Source organism: Cervus canadensis, chromosome 14 (assembly GCF_019320065.1).
Source record: "Cervus canadensis isolate Bull #8, Minnesota chromosome 14, ASM1932006v1, whole genome shotgun sequence".
NCBI classification, from domain to species: Eukaryota; Metazoa; Chordata; class Mammalia; order Artiodactyla; family Cervidae; genus Cervus; species Cervus canadensis.
Genome location: NC_057399.1, coordinates 70,959,854 through 70,980,420, shown reverse-complemented (window position 1 = coordinate 70,980,420; position 20,567 = coordinate 70,959,854). Strand labels below are relative to the sequence as shown.

The 20,567-nt window shown below is 50.7% G+C and overlaps 2 protein-coding genes across 2 annotated transcripts; one reads left to right on the top strand and one right to left on the bottom strand.

Moving 5' to 3' along the window:
* Window positions 1-1,344: 1,344 nt before the first annotated feature.
* Window positions 1,345-1,852, bottom strand: LOC122453013 (60S ribosomal protein L23a-like). Its single transcript, XM_043486812.1, has one exon. It carries the CDS (start codon window positions 1,845-1,847, stop codon window positions 1,371-1,373), a length of 477 nt encoding a protein of 158 aa, XP_043342747.1. The 5' UTR covers window positions 1,848-1,852; the 3' UTR covers window positions 1,345-1,370.
* Window positions 1,853-3,028: 1,176 nt separating this feature from the next.
* Window positions 3,029-15,491, top strand: LOC122453346 (proto-oncogene tyrosine-protein kinase receptor Ret-like; the record flags this gene model as incomplete). The annotated part of the gene is made up of 9 exons (XM_043487335.1): window positions 3,029-3,229; window positions 5,707-5,854; window positions 7,271-7,378; window positions 8,568-8,782; window positions 8,865-8,987; window positions 11,109-11,179; window positions 12,453-12,590; window positions 13,638-13,737; window positions 15,220-15,491. Coding segments are annotated over 9 exons (1,284 nt in total), but the record flags the coding sequence as incomplete, so codon positions are not given.
* Window positions 15,492-20,567: the final 5,076 nt, after the last annotated feature.

Sequence of the window (20,567 nt, the reverse complement as noted above, 5' to 3'; positions counted from 1 at the left end):
GTATTTGAACCTAGGAAACTGAATTCCAAAATCTCTTTTCTTAAGAGATTTCGTTGTGCTGTATTGAGGATATTTGTACTTTTTTGTGTTGCTACAAGTGTCACTGAAGTTTGTAACTGGAAATGAGATGCAATCTAGTGGACCACAGTCAGCACAGTACGTGTATGATGCTTAGACCGTTTAGGATAGAGGATGAAAGTCAAATATCTACACCCCGCCTCAGGGAGGAAGACTGCTCAGGTATGGTCATAGTGAGTCACGAGGGCTGTCATGAGCTGGAGAATATATACCCGCTTGTTGATGTGCTCAAGGGATCAACCATGTACAAACATGTCAGGGTTTTTGCCAACAGGCGCCAGAAATCTAGATTTTAATGTGAAGTGTCCACTTTCAAACAACGCCATGATGTTAATGACCTTGCTCTGTCCGTTAATGGTTAGATAGAATTCCAATATAATGCAGGCTAGGTATCCCTTCAGGAATGAATCCACCCCACCCCCAACACTCTGAGCTTAAAACAATTAAAGCTAACTTTTAGCTCATGCTACTTGGTCAGTGTGGGTCAGCAGGGGCCTCTGCCCTTTCCTGTCTCAGAGAGCCAGTCTGAGGGAGGCTTTATTTGCACAGACATTTTGCATAATAAGTACAGTGGCCAGGAGGGGAATGTGTGGCTTACACGCTGACCCTTGAAGCGTCTAACAGAAGTGACAGAGACACTTAGATGCACATTTCGCCGGCCAAAGATAGTCAGTGATCACACTTCCTTTCCAAGGGAGTGGGGAAGTGCAGTCCTCCATGGGCTGGATACTTATGAATATTCCTAATGGCTACCACAGCTCCATCTACTCTGATTTTTCCAGGCAGAAATGTTGGAAGTGTTTGTAATGTAGAATTCAATTTTCAGAGATCTCTAAGAGAAGTTGACTCAAAAAATTATTTGTTTCTTGAAGGATTCAATTTGACGGATCTGGAAAATTCACACTTTGCTCCATCTGGAGTAAAGTCCCTTACTTAAACACTGACGTCTATGAACAGATTAGGAAATCATAGGCTGGATCTATGAAATAATCCTTCACAGAAGTGACGATTTACATATCAGTGTTTATTCCCCAAAGCACTGCTCATATAGCTTCACTTTTGACTTATATTATCTCCTATCTTGTGTAACTTGTCTCATCAACTGCACTGCAAAATAGGAATCCCATCTGATTAATTTAGACTCTGTTATGCCTGGCTCCGCAGACATTGGCTATGTGGATGTTAATTAATTGTATTGGTGTTTATCAATTAGTGATTTTTATTTTTTTTTTATTTATTTTTTTTTTTACATAGAGAAAACTTATATTTGGAATTAGCCAGCTGGACTCAGTTTAGATGATCCCAATTTTGTTGGCAACATCCAAAGCATCATAGTCAGGAGCCAGTCGAACATATGCCTTCTTCTCTCCATCAGGCCTGATCAGAGTATTGACCTTAGCCACGTCAATGTCATAGAGCTTCTTCACAGCCTGTTTAATTTGGTGCTTGTTGGCCTTGACATCCACAATGAATACCAGTGTGTTGTTGTCTTCTATTTTCTTCATGGCTGACTCAGTGGTGAGGGGGAATTTGATGATGGCATAGTGGTCAAGTTTGTTTCTCCTGGGGGCGCTCTTCCGAGGATATTTGGGCTGCCTCCTGAGCCGCAGTGTTTTGGGCCGCCGGAAGGTGGGTGACGTCCGGATCTTCTTTTTCTTGTGGCTGTGGACACCTTTCAACACTGCTTTCTTGGCCTTCAAAGCCTTTGCTTTGGCTTCAGCTTTAGGAGGGGCAGGGGCTTCCTTCTTCGCCTTCGGCGCCATCTTCATGAAAAGCCAATTAGTGATTTTTAAATCATCACAGCTAGCAATCTTGACTTCAGGAGAAGTCAGCGAACTTGAAAATACTTCTGGCAATTCTTAAAAAGTTGCTCATCGTTGATTATGATGAGATCTGAGGGCCAATATTCACTAGTCCCTCAATTTCAAGGGCAGTTTAGGCTTATCCCCTACGAATCACAGGGCGATCAGATATTTTCAGATATTATTTTTCTGTGATGTTTTCACATTTTTTGTTTGTTGGTTTGTTTGTTTGTTTTGGACTGCAAGATTTGGATGAATTGTAAATTTAAAAATTAAGAAAGAAATGTCAGTGCTCAGGAAGCTATTTGACTGCCCAAGATCCTGCAAGGCTCTCAACACCCTCTACTTAAAACACGCCCATCCTCGCTCCTAAACCCACAGCCTTCCTGGATGACCAGATAAAGAGCGATCGTCATTCTCATGAAATGCCAAGTGCTCAGGGACTTGCACGTATGAGGGCCCAGGAACAGTATTTCTACAGTTTAATGGTGGAATTACTCCCCTTGGAGAAAGTTGCTTGAGCACAAGTTACTCATTGATTGAATCTCAACCACGCAAGTATGGGTTCCAGGCTTTGCCGTCAGTTCCTTAGACTAGAAGCCTGCCGTCATTCTTTGCCTCTTGCTCATATTTCCCCTGTCTGTAATGAACTACTGAGCTGTGAAGTCATATCCACTAAAATCTTTCTCCGTTGCAGCTCCTTCTCTCCATCCCCACGGCCATCCTTGTTCCGGTCCTGAGATCGTATACCAGGACACCTACAACAGCCTTCTGATTTGCTCCCCACTCGATCTCCTCAAAAACGCCCTCTAACCCAAAGTAGTCTGGCTAAGGCACAAGCCGTAAAGCATCTTTTCGGAGAGGGCAATGCCAACCCACTCCAGTACTCTTGCCTGGAAAATCCCATGGAGAGACTAGCCTGGCAGGTTGCAGTCCATGGGGTCGCTAAGAGTCGGACACGACTGACCAACTTCACTCTTCACTTTTCACCTTCCTGCAGTGGAGAAGGAAATGGCAACCCACTCCAGTGTTCTTGCCTGGAGAATCCCAGGGATGGGGGAGCCAGGTGGGCTGCCACCTGTGGGGTCGCACAGAGTCAGACATGACTGAAGTGACTTAGCAGCAGCAGTAGCAAGCATTCTTTTAATTTCATGCTGTCTGTGCTGCTGTCCACCTTCTGCATCCACCACTACCGCAAGAATGCCCACAAGCCGCCCATTGCCTCGGCTGAGATGACCTTCCGTCGACCCGCCCAAGCTTTCCCGGTCAGCTACTCCTCATCTGGTGCCTGCCGGCCCTCTCTGGACTCCATGGAGAACCAGGTCTTAGTGGACACCTTCAAGATCCCGGTGAGGTTCTCCATGTGGCAGCAGGGCCAGGGAGGCAGCCCTTCCAGGTAGCCCTGTGGGTAGCCTCTGGTCTAGGGCAGCTGGGGAAGGAGGGGGGGACAGAAGGGGCAGGGCCCTTGGGGTTGTTGCATCCTTGCCTGCCAGGAGCACCTCGTGAGCTTCCAGCTGTCTTCTAACCTCCACCGAGATGTCTTTCAGGGAGGGCAGAAGGCAGGGGTGGGGCAGAGAGCGTGAATCAGTGTGGAAAAGGATGGGTGCGGATTTAAATGACTGAGATCTGGGCCATTAGGCTCCAAGGAGAGGGCAGGCCATGCTGTACCCGCCTAAGATATCTCCTACGGAGGCCCCAAGTGCTGGAGGATGCAGCCTTGGGGGAGGCCCTGAGGAGGAGTGTGTGGGTTTTATTCTCAGAAGGTAGGACCACCCTAGGGCTGGAGGCTGATGTTCTGCCTTCATTTCCACAGGTCGCTCTGTTGGGGAGTCTGTTGGGTAGGAGCCCCATGATGAAACACTGTCCCCATCCAGGCGAGAGAGACTGGCAGGTGGGGGGCCTGGCCGCAGCCAGGAGGGGATTCTGCCTGTGGCTTGGAGAGTGGGGTTGCTGAGAGGCCTCTCAGGCACCATCAGGGGAGCCTGGCCCCAGGACTCTGTGACTGGCCTGCCAAGAGGGGAGAATCAGCCCAAGCCTCCTCCTCCATGGCATGGTCTGGGCCAGCAGTTAGTGTGGGAGGCTCAGACACCACCTCCTGCCCAGCCAGGCTGCTCCTCCGCCTGTCTGCCCTCCAGTGTTTTTGCTGAGGAGACTGAAATACTATGGGGACTGGGGGCTGGAGACCTCCCACCTGCTGAGTGTTTGGAACCAGCAAAGTCAGGAAGGAGGCCCCTGTGGCCACCACATCTGGGAATGGCCCTCGTGGCCCAGGGACGAGCCATTTGATTCCCTTATATGCCCTGGCGGTTTGTGCTGAGACACACAATGAGAGAGGTTCTTCTGTGGGGGGGGCCACGGACCACTTTCAGCCTCTAGCCCAGAGTGCAGAGAAGCCAGAGCTGGACCGGAGGCCCAGGACCACACTGACCAGCTCTGAGGTCTTAGACACATTATTTGACCCTTTGGCCTTAGTTCTGTCTTACATAAAGTGGGGAGGACACTTTGGGGTTTTAGCACTTTTAAAGAGAAACAAATGAGAGATATCCCCTCTTAGCCCAGTCTTTATGTGCAGTCAGCTGTTATCCAGTGCAGTGTGGACACCAGGGTGGTGGTGACTCTGTTGTCACCTTTGAGCCTGACTATGGATTCTTGGTAGAGGAGGAAATGGCAACCCACTCCAGTATTCTTGACTGGAGAATCTCATGGACAGAGGAGCCTGGCTACAGTCCATGGGAGTCAGACACGACTGCCTCTTTTGCAACTTAAAGAACAAACAACATGGGTTATTGGGGAAGCTGAGACACCAGGACACCTGGGGAGCTGGCTGGAAGGCGCCCCTGGCCGTGGTGCTTAGAGGAGCCTGCCTCTGCTCCCAGACGTAAGAACACAGGGTTCTGGTCCCTGGGTGGGGGGGGCAGTGGGTCACCAGTGTGTGTCTGTGGGTTAGGCGAGCCTGCCAGGCACATCATAAGCAGCCCCTGGAGCCATGCCCACACCCAGCCACAGCAAGACTTGGGGACCTGGGCATCCAGTGCTGACGGGAAGGCAGGTTCCAGACAGGCTTCAGCATCCCCAGAGTTCAGGTCTTCGAGCCAGTCTTGGGGTCTGGGAAGACCCCACCCCAGAGGGGTCTTCAGTGGGCATGGTGTGTTGGGAAGGCCGGTGTGTGCAAGTTCTGGCCAGTGGCTGGGCTGTGGGAGGAGCAGACTCTTCCACACATTGTCAGGGAGGGATGGGGGGGTACCTGAGGGGCACAGTGGTAACTTTCTAGAGGCTGCCACACCAGGAAGGTGTTCTTGACACCCCCTCCTGTAGCTGGGAGTGCAGGGCTGATAGGCAACTGGGGCCACAGCTGCCACTTGAGTTCTCTTGGAAGTCCTGGAGCCTGGGCCACTGTCAGTGCCTGGTGTCCAAAACAGAGGTGGTGCCATGAGGCTTGGGCCTGAGTCCCAGGGAAGAGGCTGTGGTCCCCCTGTGAGCACCTGTGGGTGCTGAGTAAACCCTGACTCCCTCACTGGAGATACCAGGCCCTGGGCCTGAGGTGGCCCAGGGCATCTACAGTAGATGGAGGCCAGTGAGGGTATGAGCATACGGAGTCCAGCCAGTCTCTGGCAACACCTGCCTTCCTGTGGGGGGACGCATCTTGTCATGGCACCTCAGGGCCTGACTGTGGGGTCTTGCCCTTGGACATGGTGACTGTCACCTGTCACTTCAGGTGACAGTCGGCCGTCTGCACACGGAGCTTGTCCGCCGGCTCTTGCCTTCTTCCTTTCTTCTTACCTTCGCCATCTCTCTTCCCTCTCTTTTTCCTTCAAACCCAATGTAGGAGGATCCCAAGTGGGAATTCCCACGGAAGAACTTGGTGCTTGGAAAAACTCTGGGAGAAGGTGAATTTGGAAAAGTGGTCAAGGCCACAGCCTTTCGGCTGAAAGGCAAAGCAGGGTACACGACTGTGGCTGTGAAGATGCTGAAAGGTACGTGCCCAGGCAGTACACAGGGGGCTCTGCCACTCACACCAGCGGGGGCCCCAGTGGGTGGATGAAGCCCTTATGACAGCCAGGACTCTGGCAATCAGCCTGCTGCCTCCTGAAGAACCAATACGCCTCCCCTGCTCTTCTTGAGTGGCTGCAGTCTAGGGACCTCCACCATGGATGATGTGGGCTGGTGTAGTCCCTGGAGAAGCAGGGTAAGACATTCCTCCCTTGAAAGCTTTCAGAGCCATGTTGCTTGTGTATCAATGTTGGGTAAAGATCCGAGTTTAAATTAAAAGCCCTTAAGTTCAAAACCGACAGCTCTCCCCACCTCTGCCCCATTAATTTCTTTCGCCAAGCGTCCACTGAGGTCCTGGTGAAGAGACCACCTGTAAGGGCTGGCCCCTGTCCCCCAGGTCCCTGCCTTTCCCAGTCCCCATCCCCCCCAGCCCTTAGTGGGCCAGCACTGCCCCAGTCTTAGCACATGCTGGGTATCCTCACTGCTGCTTCTCAGCAGGGACTGGGTAGACAGTCCTCTGCCATGGCTGAGTTCTGCCTCAGCTTGACCAACTGAGGGCCCAGTGGCCATGTGATGGGCACATTTTAGGCTGATGCACTCTGATGTTCAGCAGTCGGGGAGCCATGCAGTGCCGGGTACTTTTGTGTACTTACCCAGGCCCTCAGACTAGGGTTGCCCCTTGTCTATGAGACCCCAGGCCCTAAGAGGGCACAGTGAGACTGGCCCTGGGTCACTCATGTGTGGTCCAAAGGGTTCCAATGCCCCATCTTGCAGCTGTCTTCTCATTTCCAGACAAGTCTACAGCCAGAGGCAGTGGCACAACTGGGCAGTGGGATGTGGGGCCATGACCCAGGAGGACAGTTGGCCAGGAGACCTCCACACCCAAGCTCCTGAGCACAACTGTCTCTGCCCTTGGAAAACACACACTCAGCATGGCAAGACGACTTCCGTGAAGTCTCATGGCCTTCACCTTTCTCCAGGGCCTCACCCCCCTTTGCCAAGTGCTTGGTTGGCAGGTGTTTGGGGACACCAGGGAGTCCCTTTACCTCCCCAGAAGGGTTAACGAAGGGTTAACGCCACTGTCTTTGAGAGATGGTGATTGCAGGGAAATAATGCCATTTGCATGCATAGCCCAGCCCAGAAGGCTTTCCATGGAAAGACTCTGCTCACTTGGAAGTGCGCTCCTCTGGTTCTTACTCCCTGTAGGCAATTGAGGCCGCTGTTGACCCTCCCATGGGCTGAGAGTAGCTCCAAGCAGTGAGGTCCTGGCAGGCCTTAGTCTGAACCTGAGTAGGATGTCTGGGAAGGAGACAAGTCTGTGTAGACCCCTCGTGTGCGCCTGTGACCCAGCACGGTGGTAGCAGGGACTTTGTGACCTGCTTTGTTTCTGTGCATTTCAGAGAATGCCTCCCCAAGCGAGCTGTGGGACCTGCTATCAGAGTTCAACCTCCTGAAGCAGCTCAACCACCCACAAGTCATCAAGCTGTACGGGGCCTGCAGCCAGGATGGTAAGACCAGCCGGGGACTAGCAGCTGCTGGGCACAAGCCAGGGGCTCTGGGCTGCTCCATTCTGCATTCTCCCTCATCCCCATCCTTTTCTTCTCTGGCACCTGTCCTCTCTCTTCCTGGAAGCATGGTTTCTCTGGCCCTTGCCTGAAACTTGTGTGTCAGTGGACCATGAGGGCTGCCACAGGAGTGTTCCCTGGGGTCTCTGGCGACATCCTGGTTGTCAGCACCCTGCCCCAGGCCGAGCCCTTAAGACAGGGAAGTCCAGAGATGAGCAGTGTCTCCTGGGCACCTACTAGATATGCCATAACCTCCAGGTGATCTCAACCCCACCCCAGCCTGGGGTGGCAAAGGCAATGGCAGATCGTTTTTCACATAAGAGCATTTTGCTCTATTGGTCTTCCAAAACTGCTTTGCCACCCTGGGGGCCTCCCACTTTGTGTGTGTGTGTGTGTGTGTGTGTGTGCATGTGCGTGTGGGTGCATGTGTATTTGGGGTGTGAGGGAGATGGGAGGCCGACAGGGAGAGAGCAGCAGGGGCACCAGTAGCACTCAGGGCCGGGCCTCGGGGAGGACTGTGGCCTGAGAGCAGGCAGGGCAGGGAGAGGGTGGCCAGGGGCAGTCCAAAACCTCTGCCTCCATCAGCTGTCCCCAGGCCATACTGTGGCAAGACCAGGGGTACAGAAAGTTCCTGACATCCGAGCAGCAGTGGTTATCTCCCAGGGCAGCTTCAAATGGAGTGACTGCTTGCCCTGGACACCCAGGAAAGAGGTTGTGGTCAACTGTCCAGGCAGCTGGCTTTGGAATCCAAAGCCCCTGCAAGATGCAGGAGCTTCCCAAGTGGCACTAGTGATAAAGAACCTGCCTGCCAATGCAGGAGATGTAAAAGACTTGGGTTCAATCCCTGAGTCAGGAAGATCCCTTGGAGGGGGACATGACAACCTACTCCACTCTTCTTGCCTGGAAAATCCCATGGACAGAGGAGCTTGGCAGGCTACAGTCTATAGGGTCACAAAGAGTCAGACATGACTGAAGTAACATAGTGCTGCAAGGTGGAGAGCAGAGTGATGTGAGAGTGAGCTGAGGCTTGAGTCCTCAGGCTGCTGGAAACGATTGCCCCGTGCTGGCCCAACTTCTGCCTGCCCAGGGTCACCTAAGCAGCCAGCCCACGTACCTACTGCTCTGCCCCTAGGGCCACTGCTCCTCATCTTGGAGTATGCCAAGTACGGCTCCCTGCGGGGCTTCCTCCGAGAGAGCCGCAAGGCGGGACCTGGCTACGTGGGCAGCGGGGGCAGCCGCAACTCCAGTTACCTGGACAACCTGGAGGAGCAGGCCCTGACCATGGGCAACCTTGTCTCCTTTGCCTGGCAGATCTCACAAGGGATGCAGTACCTGGCTGAGATGAAGGTGCGTGCCGCCCCAGCCCCGCGCCCCCTCCGCCAGCGATTGGCCCGGGGTTCAGGGGTCCCTGCTGTTGTCTTTTCCACAGCTTGTCCATCGGGACTTGGCAGCCAGAAACGTCCTGGTAGCCGAAGGCCACAGGATGAAAATCTCAGATTTTGGTCTGTCCCGAGATGTTTATGAAGAGGATTCCTACGTGAAGAGGAGCGAGGTACCAGGCTCTGGGGTGTGATGGCCTGAGGGCAGAGGGCATGGTCAGGGAGCCCACAGGGTGGGGACAGATTTTGATCTGAGGAAGATAAAGCGGGTTTTTAGAGTGCAAACTTCCAGTCCTCATCCCCGAACTCTTTCCTAGTCCTGGGTCCCCAGAGACCCAGAGCAGGACTCAGTCTTGAGCCTGTTCCTTCTCTTCCTCACAGCCACACGTGCTGTTTTGGTGCTCCCTGCTGGGAGTGGGGTTCCTGCAGCTTCTCTCACTTTTCATCACTATCACTTCTAAAGGTCACCCACCACTGCAGAAATAACAATCTTCTTGTCTGCAGTTGCTCCTCTCACTGCTGCAGAGTGAAGGTCACTGTTTTACTTTCTGTGTAACTTTAGTCCTTTGCTTGGGGAAAAGAAATGAATTAAACTCAAGCTTGCTAGTCATTCTTTACAGAAAGGATTGAACCACTTTACAGCAGGGTATGCTCCTGGTCCAAGGGCCTAGGAACGGCTGACTAAGTGAGTTTGGAAGGCAATCAGGAGGATCCTGGAGACAAAGTCCAGAGTTGCAGTGTAGAGATTTGGGAAGCTTTTTCCAAGTCACTAAAACAGGTGGTTCGGGGACCTTCTTGGGAAACCTGGTTCCCTGGTATGGTCCCCTTCCCTGTGACATTGGTCTTGACTTTCTTGGTGCTGCTATCCTCCCAACCCCTTTCTAGTAGCCTCCCTGTGACAGACTAGACAGGGAAGATCACAGGCCCCCTCAAGACACACAGCTAAGCTGGCATTCAGAACAGATGCTGCTCAAAAAGAAAAACACAGAAAGCCACGACATACACTTCAGCTTTGCTCTGAGGGGCGAGTGAAGCCCAGGTGCTCCTGGGGCTGTGAGGATGACATTTGATTTCTTGTGGGATTTCTGTTGTGACAGCACGTCTTAGAAGTGCTGAAGGGGAAGTGGAGAGGGGTGCTCCCTACCCCATGGAGGGGGCTGGATGGAACTTCCTGTTGATGCACTGGTCCTCAGGAAGGCCCTGTGTCACCCAGCAAGGAAGCACAAGGTGCCCAAGCTCGGCCCCTGAGAGCACAGCCTGCAGGTTGCATTGTTAGAAACACACACCCTCGAAGCAGTCACACTTCATGTAGGGTATGAATCCTAAATAGTAGTTTAAAAAAAAAAAAAGAAGTACAATAAATGCATTAAAATCCAAAGCAAATGCCTTTTTTTAAATTGATTGTGCCTTGATGCTGACCTGTTTGTTGTTGTTTAATCGATCAGTCGTGTCTGACTCTTCGCGACCCATGGACTGTAGCCCAGCAGGATCCTCTGTCTATGGAATTCCCCAGGCAAGAATACTGGAGTGGGTTGCCATTTCCTCCTCCAGGGTATCTTCCTGACCCATGGATCAAACCCGCATCTCCTGCACTGCAGGTGGATTCTTTACCACTGAGCCACCAGGAAAGCCCGCTGATCTATTTGTACCAAAAAGCTATTTCTTAAGTTGCATTAGAAAGGATTTGTTAGGTTGAACTCCAGCCTCTCCATGGTGGAGGACAGTCTTTCAGAGGATGCTAAAAGGGCCCTGGGATAAAATAAGAGGGAAAAATCAGACTCAAGACACTCACATTGATTTCTTCACTCAGAGCTTCTTAGAAAGGCCTTTAGTGTGTTCGTTTGTGTCAGAAATTCCCAAGATGGAAACACTGGATGTTGGCTTCCCAGACCCCTTCACCCTCAGAAATCAGGGGAGATCTTGATGGAAGTGCTTCCAGCCTACCCACTGGGCAGCACCCAGGGTGCAGTGCCCCTGATCTCCCGAGAAGTGACTACAGTGGGGCCTGGCTTGCACTTAGCATCAATTCCTTGCGATGTGGTGCATGACCAGCACACCTTGTATAGCTGTGGGCAGGCCGACTGACTCCCTCACGGGTCTCAGCCAAGCCTAGGAAGGCGGGGCTAGGACTCCAGCACCTGTGAGGCTGGGCTGCTGGCCTCTACCCAGGAACACACTGGAGTCATTACTCAGTGTTCCCTAAGAGCTGAAAGAGCCTGAGATGTGTCCCCCACACACACCAGTTCCTAGAATCTCAGAGCAACGTTAATGCCTTTCTTTCACTCCTTCCTTAGGGTCGGATCCCAGTCAAGTGGATGGCCATTGAGTCCCTCTTTGATCATATCTACACCACCCAGAGTGATGTGTGAGTCAGGGTGTTGCCTTCCTGGGGTGGAGGTTACATGTATGCACCTGTCTGGGCAGCTCCGCTGGGGAACAGAGTTGCCCTGAGTCCCTGTCAGCCCATTCCAGCCGTCCAGAGTGACCTCCCCAAACTGGGGGGCTGCGGATGGGGGAGCTTTGTGTACTCACACAGCAAATGGCAAAGGCCCAGGCAGTAGTTCTGAGTGCCACGGTGGAATGCATGAGGATGTGAGCCATAGCTGCAGCCCCCCTTGCCTCCCCCACCTCCCCTGCCCTCTCTTTGGACATCTCAGTGACACACAGTCCCAGCTGAACAGTTCCCTCTCTGTGAGCCTGAGTGTGAGCGGGCTTCAAGCAGGTCCCTGGAGACTGGTCCCCACCCAGAGACAGGTTTAGGGTGGAGTGACCTTGAATGGGTTTCCGGTACCCAAACTGCTCCAAGACCAAAACTCAGTCTTCCAAGTCCAACTGCATTCTCAATTGTTTTCAAAACCACAACAGACTTGTTTCCAAATGTTCTGCTGTAAACAGCCTTGCATGTTTTAAATAAGGTAGGCTGTGAAAAGGCAATTCTTAAACAGTTTTAACAGCTGTGTTCTGATTACCAAGTTGACTGTAAAACAACTGGAAATGCAGGGGAAAGCATAATGAAGAGACTAAAAGTCAATGGGGCCCCACCATCCCTAAATAACTACGGCCAGCACTCACAGGCCTTGCCTAGAGTTGTCCGTGGCATGCAGGCATTCTTTATTACTGTAAACGGGCTTGTGTGATAATGCTGTTTTGTGATGATTTTGTCCGCACTTGACAGTAAATTTTCCCTCACAGTTGATATTTTCCCATTGGAGTGTTTTTTCCTTTTAACATCTTATGAAAATTTCCAGGCACACAGAAAAGGTGAAGGGGTTTTGCAGAGTGCCCTGGTGCCCTGTGGCCTCAGTTCGACCTGCTTTTCACTGTGCTCATTTGCATTCCCTATGCCGTCTCTGATGCTACAGAGCTTCACCTCAGGGGTCAGCCACCTGCCCTTTTTGGATATGGGGGCTGAGCTTGGGCAGCAGCTTGCCAGGGGGTTGGGGCAGGGCAGGCAGACACCTGGTCCCGCCTCCATTCCACTTCCATCTGTCTGGTCAGCCTAGGCTGAAACTGTGGGCACTTGGACCACTCTCTGTACAGGGAACTCGGGTCCTGTTGCTGCTCAGGGGGAGGATATCTGGGGCGCTGAGGATGCCACAGACTCAGTGCAGTCGCTCATTGGCCCTCTGGTTCTGCAGGTGGTCCTTTGGTGTCCTGCTGTGGGAGATTGTGACCCTGGGCGGCAACCCCTACCCTGGGATTCCTCCAGAGCGGCTCTTCAACCTTCTGAAGACAGGCTATCGGATGGAGAGGCCAGACAACTGCAGCGAGGAGCTGTGAGCATGCTTTCTCTGGTCCAGCCTCCCCAGACACTGACACTCCAGGTTTTGGAGGGGTGGGGTCATGCACACTCATCCTTTCCCACTGCTGGGCAGCCCTGGGTGCCAGCCCCAGGCGAGCTGGGCAGCTGGAAGCGACGGGCTAAGACAAAGGCACAGATGACAGAGAACCACCCTTGGGCATGATGGCAGATGCTGGGGACCCAGATTCCACTGGGGGCTGGGTGGGCCTCCTGGGGGGACTTACAAGCTGAGGGGGAGCAGGACCCCAGGAGAGGTGGTGGAAGGATGAGGGAGCAGCTTCAATCTAAGGCTAGAGACCTGTCCCAGGATGCTTGGGGAGGGGCAGGTAATTCAGAATGGCCCCAGGGGTACATACAGGGGAGCGCCCAAGTGGAGACACCAAGGCAGGCAAAGAGCAGGCAGATGGCACCTGGACTTCAGCTCGAGGGCACCAGAATCTTCTCATCAAATGGTGGTTCCATCAGATGATCCTTGGAGAACAGGTTGAGAACACATGAGAGGGGGGTCGTCCATAGTTAGACACACACTGGTCCATTCATTCTACAAAGTCTGTCATGCACCTGCCATGTGCCTGGCTCAGGGCTGTGGGAGTGCAAGGGTGAGTAGGTGCTGCCTCCCTGGGCACCCTAGACTGGCAGGCACAGGCCCAGCACTCACCCACAAGGTGGCCCCTGCAGCCCTGCCAGAGCCCCAGGGGAGGGAGGGAGGGAGGTGCAAGACAGAGTGTGCTTGGCAGGTTTTTGTGTTCATACACAGTTCATCCTTCATAAGAGTTTTAAGGACTGGCATTTCTGCGTTAGCTGCCATAACAAGCATGGCTGGACCACAGCGCCAGACACTGTGAGCCCCTGCTGACCCATCATACCCTGGCCCAACTCAGAGAAGGATGTCAGTGACACAGGAACAGCTTTGGGATTTTGGACCAGAGCCTCTGGGGCCCAGGTGCACTGTACTGGGTGTGGTGGTTATGACTGGGCAATCCTTGCTGGATTGTCACCACCCACCTGTTTGTCTCACCAGGTACAGTCTAATGCTGCAGTGCTGGAAGCGGGAACCAGACAAGAGGCCAGTGTTTGCCGACATCAGCAAAGACCTAGATAAGATGATGGTTAAGAGCAGAGTGAGTACCCGGGGCCAATCCCTGGTGCCACTTCCCTCACCCCAGTTCATGGAATTCCCAATACAAAGGCAGAGTGCGGCTGTGCAGAGTGAGATGGTCATGTCATCTCCTGGTAGGGGGCAGGGCAGATTGGGGGCGGCGGGGGGCGGGGGGGGCACGGGCACGAACCTTTATCCTTAATCCAGGCCTCTTGGACTTCTTGAAATTAGGGAGAAACCAGGATTTTTACCTTGACACTTAGGAAGAGCCCTCCACAGACAGGGGTGGGAAGAAGATATGCCAAAGCCAAACAAAATTATTTTCAATAATGGAACTTGAGGAAGTAAAGTTGGAATGAATGTGTCCTAAATTCAGATTCTATGAAGGGTCCGGCTAGGGGTGGGAAGTGAAGGGAGCAGTGGAAACTGTGACAAATAGTAGCCTCCCAGCTGGCTCTGAAGGACCTCTTACCATAGACAATGTAACCTGTAGGAATAAGAGTGCCAGCATGCCAGGGCTTTTTAAGGGATGTTTATGTTTCCCAGTTTTTATAGCAATTTCCAAAAGCTCAGTGTGGGCCAAACAACATATCTGTGTGCCTCCAGTTTACAACTCTAGGTGACAGAGGAAATCAACACAGTTTTCACTAATATTGATTGGGCAATGGGCTGCCTCCTGTATTCTGCCTTAGATGCTGGGGATGCAAGTAAAGAAAATAGACACAGACCTTGCTTGCCCTCTGGTGGTTTCATCCTTAAATTGACACGGTTACTGAAAGTTGTCATTTCTCCAAACATGGAAGGCAAGATGCATGGACTGGGCCCCTTGGAATAAAACCCAACCTTGGTGTATCGTTTGGGCACATCCTATGATTTGCCCTAAACAGAGGTAATAGCTGATGCCTACAGACAGCTTTCCTAGAACAGTGCTGAGAACCAGCCAGAAACACACTGGAAGCATTCTTGACACCTTTAACCAGGGCAGTGGAAGTAGCCGGTCCTCACAAATCATCCTGCTTGGGAGCTGAAGCCTCTAGCAGCATCTTATGCAAAACCCACACCGATGACTCAGATTTCTTGGTCCTGACTTGATATTGGAGATGGCAGGAGTGCCTGGAGGGAAGCCAGAAAGTGTGGAGCAGATGGGGAATGTGTCTTGGCCTTCCCACATGAATCATGGGACTGCAATCCCGGAGCCTCAGGTTTTATAAACAGGCCTGTTCTCCAGTGCTGGGCCTGGTGCCCCTAGCGCTGCAGAGAGAGGACCAGAACAATGAGGGAACACATTTCTGCCTCCAAGAGGTGATTTTCTGTGATGAGGACCAGAGGCTGGGGGAACTCATGCTGACAGACCTGGCCAGGGGCTCAGATCTGGCGAGAGGTTGATAGGTGCGGGGTGGGACTCGGCTGGGGCTTCTGCTATCAGGCAGGGCGGGGGTGGGGAGGGGTGGGCATGTCCAGCAATGGCCTGCTCCAGGAGTGACCAGCTCTCTCTCCCTTCCAGGACTACTTGGACCTGGCCGTGTCCACCCCATCTGACTCACTGCTGTATGATGATGGCCTGTCAGAGGAGGAGACACCCCTGGGGGACTGTAATAATGTTCCCCTCCCTCGCACCCTCCCCTCCACGTGGATTGAAAACAAACTCTATGGTAGAATTTCACATGCATTTACTAGATTCTAGCCACGTTGTTCCTGCTCTCTGCACTGTCCTTACTCTCTGTAATGCTTTTTAAGAGTGTTTCTGGTTTGAATGAAACCAAAGTCTGCTCTGAACCTTTTTGTTTGTAAATGTCTGACTTTGCATCCATTTACATTCAGGCATTTTTTTAAAAACTATGTTTTTTTTAAAGGATGTGAAAATATGTGTGATGATCACATTGCCCAGCAGCTTAAGATGATAGAGGAGAGGGCGGGGCAGAACTCTCAGGGGATATTGAAAAATGATGACTCAGTCATTTCCCGGGTGGGGATTTAGTCATAGTACTTCTAATTTAACTACTGGGGTACATTTTCCTGACCTGGGGAGGCATTTAATCTAGAAAGGCAGAACCAGAACTACCCTGCCTGCACTGAGAACACAGCCAGCAGCCCCCAGGCTCTGTCTGGGTGAGTGGAGGGGGGCGGCTTGGAGGCCACCTGGTGCTGGGGACCACCATCGGCGGGAGGGACACACACAGAGTACTGTTTTCACATCCTTTGTATCACACACTGTCATGACAGTTGTCACTTATGAAGTCAGTGCTAAAAGCTGGAGCAAAATGCTTTTTGAAAGAACGTAGTCTGTGGTGCTGTGGTCTTGCAATGGACAGTAAATATGGTTCTTGCCAAAACTCCTTCTTCTGTCTTTAATACTTGAAATTTTTTTCCTATTTCCTAACTTCATCATGGAGTGTTTTGAACTCTTGGAGTCTCAAGCCTTTTTCAGCCAAGGTTGTTCCTTTCGCATGCCTCCTGGGTCATTGATTCCTTGCTGGCTAGTGTTCCTTGCCATTTGTCCCGTCAATGCTGTGGGACTGGGCTGCGTGCACCCTTGATTTGGAAAGATCCTCTCCTCCGTAGTAGGCTGGGATGGAAGACAAGTAGGCTCCTTTACGTTAGAGCACTGTATATCCAGGCAGTACAACAAGGTGCTGTTGCATTATGCTGCCTTACAGAAAGAGTTAAACAGGTCACCAGAGATTGATCAGATTTGAGAGTCTGAAGCTTATAAAAGTCAAAATTGGTAGTTTCTGGTAAGCTACAGTTACCAAGAGAACATGTGATATTCCCCCCTTCTCCCAAACATGTTTTGGAAACCTGGAGCATGAAACCCTGCAGGCAGTTGGCCCAGAAACCAGAAGTTTGGTTTGAACCTCAAAGGGAGTTTTGCCAAGGCCTTACTGTCTGGACATGAAGTTTGGGTTCTTCAGCACAGAACAAATGATCTGTTTTCATTTTTAGGCATGTCAGACCCGAACTGGCCTGAAGAGAGTCCTGTACCACCCACAAGAGCCGCTGGCACCAACACTGGGTGTCCGAGATATGCAAATGATAGTGTATATGCTAACTGGATGGTTTCACCCTCAGCGGCACAATTAATGGACGCGTTTGATAGTTAACATTTCTTTGTGAAAAGTAATGGACTTTGGAGGGGAAGAAACATGCTGAGAACAGATCTGCCGGCCCCTATTTGCACATTTCACACTGGCTGGCGGTCTTGCCACCCAGCAGATGTAGCACACTGGACGGTGTAGGTGTTCCTTCTTCAGCCCTCCGCAGCACCCAACCGGTGCATCCGTGAGCACCACGCACTCCGCGCTCACACGTATCGGTCCCTCACTCACTACCTGAACTGTTTGACTTTTTTCTGGTTGCCTCCAAACAAGGTCACATGATTTAAACATGTCCTTGTTCAAAACAAGAGCCCGGCCAGGCTGCATAGGGATGTCAAAGCCCGACCAAGGCTGGAGGGGAAGAGGGGACTTCTGGACAGGCCTCGCTGCAACCTTCAATATCCTGTTTTGTTTCTTTTTAAATCATGTAACCTCTTCTTAGGAAGCATTTGATTCTTATTATGATTAAAATGATCCTTAGGTTTAGCACAATGGAGAGACGTGATGCCACATTTGGTATGTAGGTAGGTGGTGTGAGGGGAGGGGGCTTCTAGGATACATCTGTCCACCTGGCTGAGAGATCACACCCCTGTGATGAGAAGTGTATGGAGGAGGGGGCCTTGGAGTGGAGTGGACTCATATCCAAGTATTGCTGACCACAGAGACTTGGCTGCCGTGAACTCCCCAGCCTACCCCACCACAGCCTTCAGTACCCACCCATCCAGTGCCCCAAAGTGGCAGGGGCTCATCTCACACATTCATGGTTTGGACTTGTGCTCAGTCTCAGCTAGTTAGGTTAGAAGTAGTGTCGACAAATGACCAAGGACTGTGACACCTCTGATACTGTGTCACAGGAATTAGAGAAGAGTCTATTGAAGCAAGCATCAGAAAGACAGATATCATCTTTAAGGTGAGCACCAGGGGCAGCTTTTTGGAATCCCTGAAAACCTGATCCGCCTTGCCCATCAGGCCTTCTCCTCATGACCTTGTCATAGGTGGGATCTCTTGTGCTGGCTCCTGGCACCATGGGCCTAGGCTTCATTTGAGGCCTACTTGGAGGGGAGGTGCTGGCAGGGGCTGTCTCCACACTGCAAAGGCCTAGAGGGCAGAGGCCCTGGTCAGAGGGAAGGGGAAGCCAGGGCGTGGTTGGCCAAGACCTCTTTGGCCCAGCAGCCTCAGGGAAGCAGGGAGAGCAAGAGGCCCAGTGTGCCCCTAGGTCGGCTCTGCCCCTTCACACACAGGCGGTGCTGCTGGGGGAGCCAAGGAGCTCTCTGGTAGACCTGGCTCACTGGAGCTCTCTGAAGGTGCAGTGTGCAGGAACAGACGTGTTCATGTGGTTCTGATATGGCCTGGGAGTGTGGGCCCCCTGGCTGGCCCCCAGACTCAGAGGCAAGGGCCCTGAGAGAGGGCCACCCTGAAGTGCTTTTCTCCCAGCCCTGGGAGCAGAGTCTTTGGGAGGCAGGGAAAGCGGGCCTCCCTTGGGAACGGTGCAGCAGCAAGCCTGCAAGAGTGCTTGCAAAGTGACCTTTGGGAGCAGCCGGGGAGGTCTTCCAGCAGGAGAGGGCCAGTTCTGCTCAGAGGCCCCACAGGCCAGAGGCAGAGCCCAGATGGCCCCTACCCTTGGCCAGCCTTTCGCAGACCTTCCTGGCCTCTGGGGGTACTGCTCCATGAAGGGGCAGGCTGCAAGGACTCTGTCAGACATGCCTGGAGCAATCCCTGGGGTCAGCCCTGCTAGGGCCTTTCATCTGGGCCTAGGCCTCTTTGAGGCCTACTTGGAGGGCAGGTGGGGGCAGGGGATGTCTCTACACTGCCAAGGCCTAGAGGGTGGTGGGTTAGGGTTAGGGTTAGGGCTGAGTGCAATGGATGGGGAGATGTGTGGAAAGCAGGCCTCCCTCGGGGAGGGAGTAGCAGCCAGCAGGCGAGAGTGCTTGCAAAGCGGCCTTTGGAAGCAGCCGGGGAGGTCTTCCAGCGGGAGAGGGCCGGTTCTGCTCAGAAGCCCCACAGGCAAGAGGCAGAGTCCAGCATGGCCCTTGCCCTTGGCCCGCCTTGCCCAGACCTTCCCTTGTTTGTTTCACTGTCGTCTAGTTCATTGCCTTTCCTCTCTGGCTTTCGGGCTTCCAGCCATCACTCTTTCTTTACTGGTACCCAGTAACTGCCTGGCACTAGCTCTAGAAAATAAAGAGATACATAGCTTGTTCAAATCCTGTCTTTAACAAAAGCAAATAAACACACCCAAAGGAGCTCTCACACTAATACTAAGAAGTGTTTGTACAAGACTTGATAACTCAAAGATCTTCTTTAGTTACTAACCAATCTCATCAGACAGTTCCAAAGCAAGATACTGAATGACACAAACATCACTTTACTCTTCAAAAGTGAGCACAAAAAAAACAAAACAAAACAAAAAAAAAAACTGAGCACAGACTTCCCAGCTAATGGGAATGAATTCACTCCCTGATGAAAGGAAACAGATACAGCAAGGTAATTTTTTTTTGTATTGTAAAAGAAATAAATGTTCAGTGTAAAAACTCTGGGAATAGTTTCTATTTAAAAAAAAAAAAGAATAAATAACAAAGATTCTTATACATAAATCTTTGAACAAATGTTTTATTTCCCAAGGACAATTTTCTGGAAATAAATTTTCTGAGAAAAAGGGTATATGTCATGAGATTTTTCATTATATTGCCTCATTGCCCTCCAGGAAGGTCTTGATATTATTATCATCAGGCAACCTAAGTTACCTTTTCTCAGTACCTCTTCTCAGTTTGGATATAATTTTCTAAAATTTTTTCTCATCATAAGTGTTAAATAGAGTTTCAGGGTTTTTTTAATGTCAATGCTTTAATTTGAATTTCTTTCTTAGGTTTAATATCTTTTCATGTAATTTGTTTTTTTTTCTTTGCATTAAGTCTTCAAAACTTTCTTGTTTTCTGCCCTTCATTTGTTTATTGGAATGTTTGTGCTTTTATCATTTTAACAGGTAAAGCTATTACATTTCATACATTTCACTGTGAAGTTATCAATTCTTTGTCATCTGTACTGGTAATATTTTCCCCATTTAATTCTTGTTTTTGGTGCTTTGTGAAGTCAAGAAGTATTACATTTTTATGTAGTCAGTTCCTTTTAAGCTTTCTTTACTAATGAGATATGCTTTTCCCACCCTGACCTGAAAACAGATAAATACTTAAATATATTTTTCTAGTTTTTTTTTAATAGTTTAGATTAAGTGTAACTCTTTATTCCATTTGGAATTTATTTTGATTTATGGGGTAAGGTAGAACTCAAATTTTATTTTTCTGCAAATAGTTATTAAGAGATTATCAGCCAGAATTTTAAAATATAATATCTTTTATTTATCCCCTTTTCCTACTGGATTTTTGTATTTTACAGTGTTTATGCTTTGGGCCTTCATAAAGTACCTCAAATTCGTTTTGAATGTAGGTAGGGAATAAATAAAATATAATTAATAAACTTTCCCCTGGAAAATTAGTTGTATTACTTTCTTGTGAATCAATCTAAAATCTCATATTGTGTCCACATTTTTCTTTGTTTTAGCAAGATTAACCCTTAACCAAGGTCACACTATGTAAGAAAGAATCAAATTAAAGAGGATTAAAATTGGATGACATTTTTTTTTTTTTTTTCTCTTCCATCTAGCCATAGAGAAGATTATCAGTAATAAAATTATCTCACCTCCACTTTTCTCAACCATAGCCAATTTTCTCGATATCTGATTCTTTGAAATCCCAACCAGAGG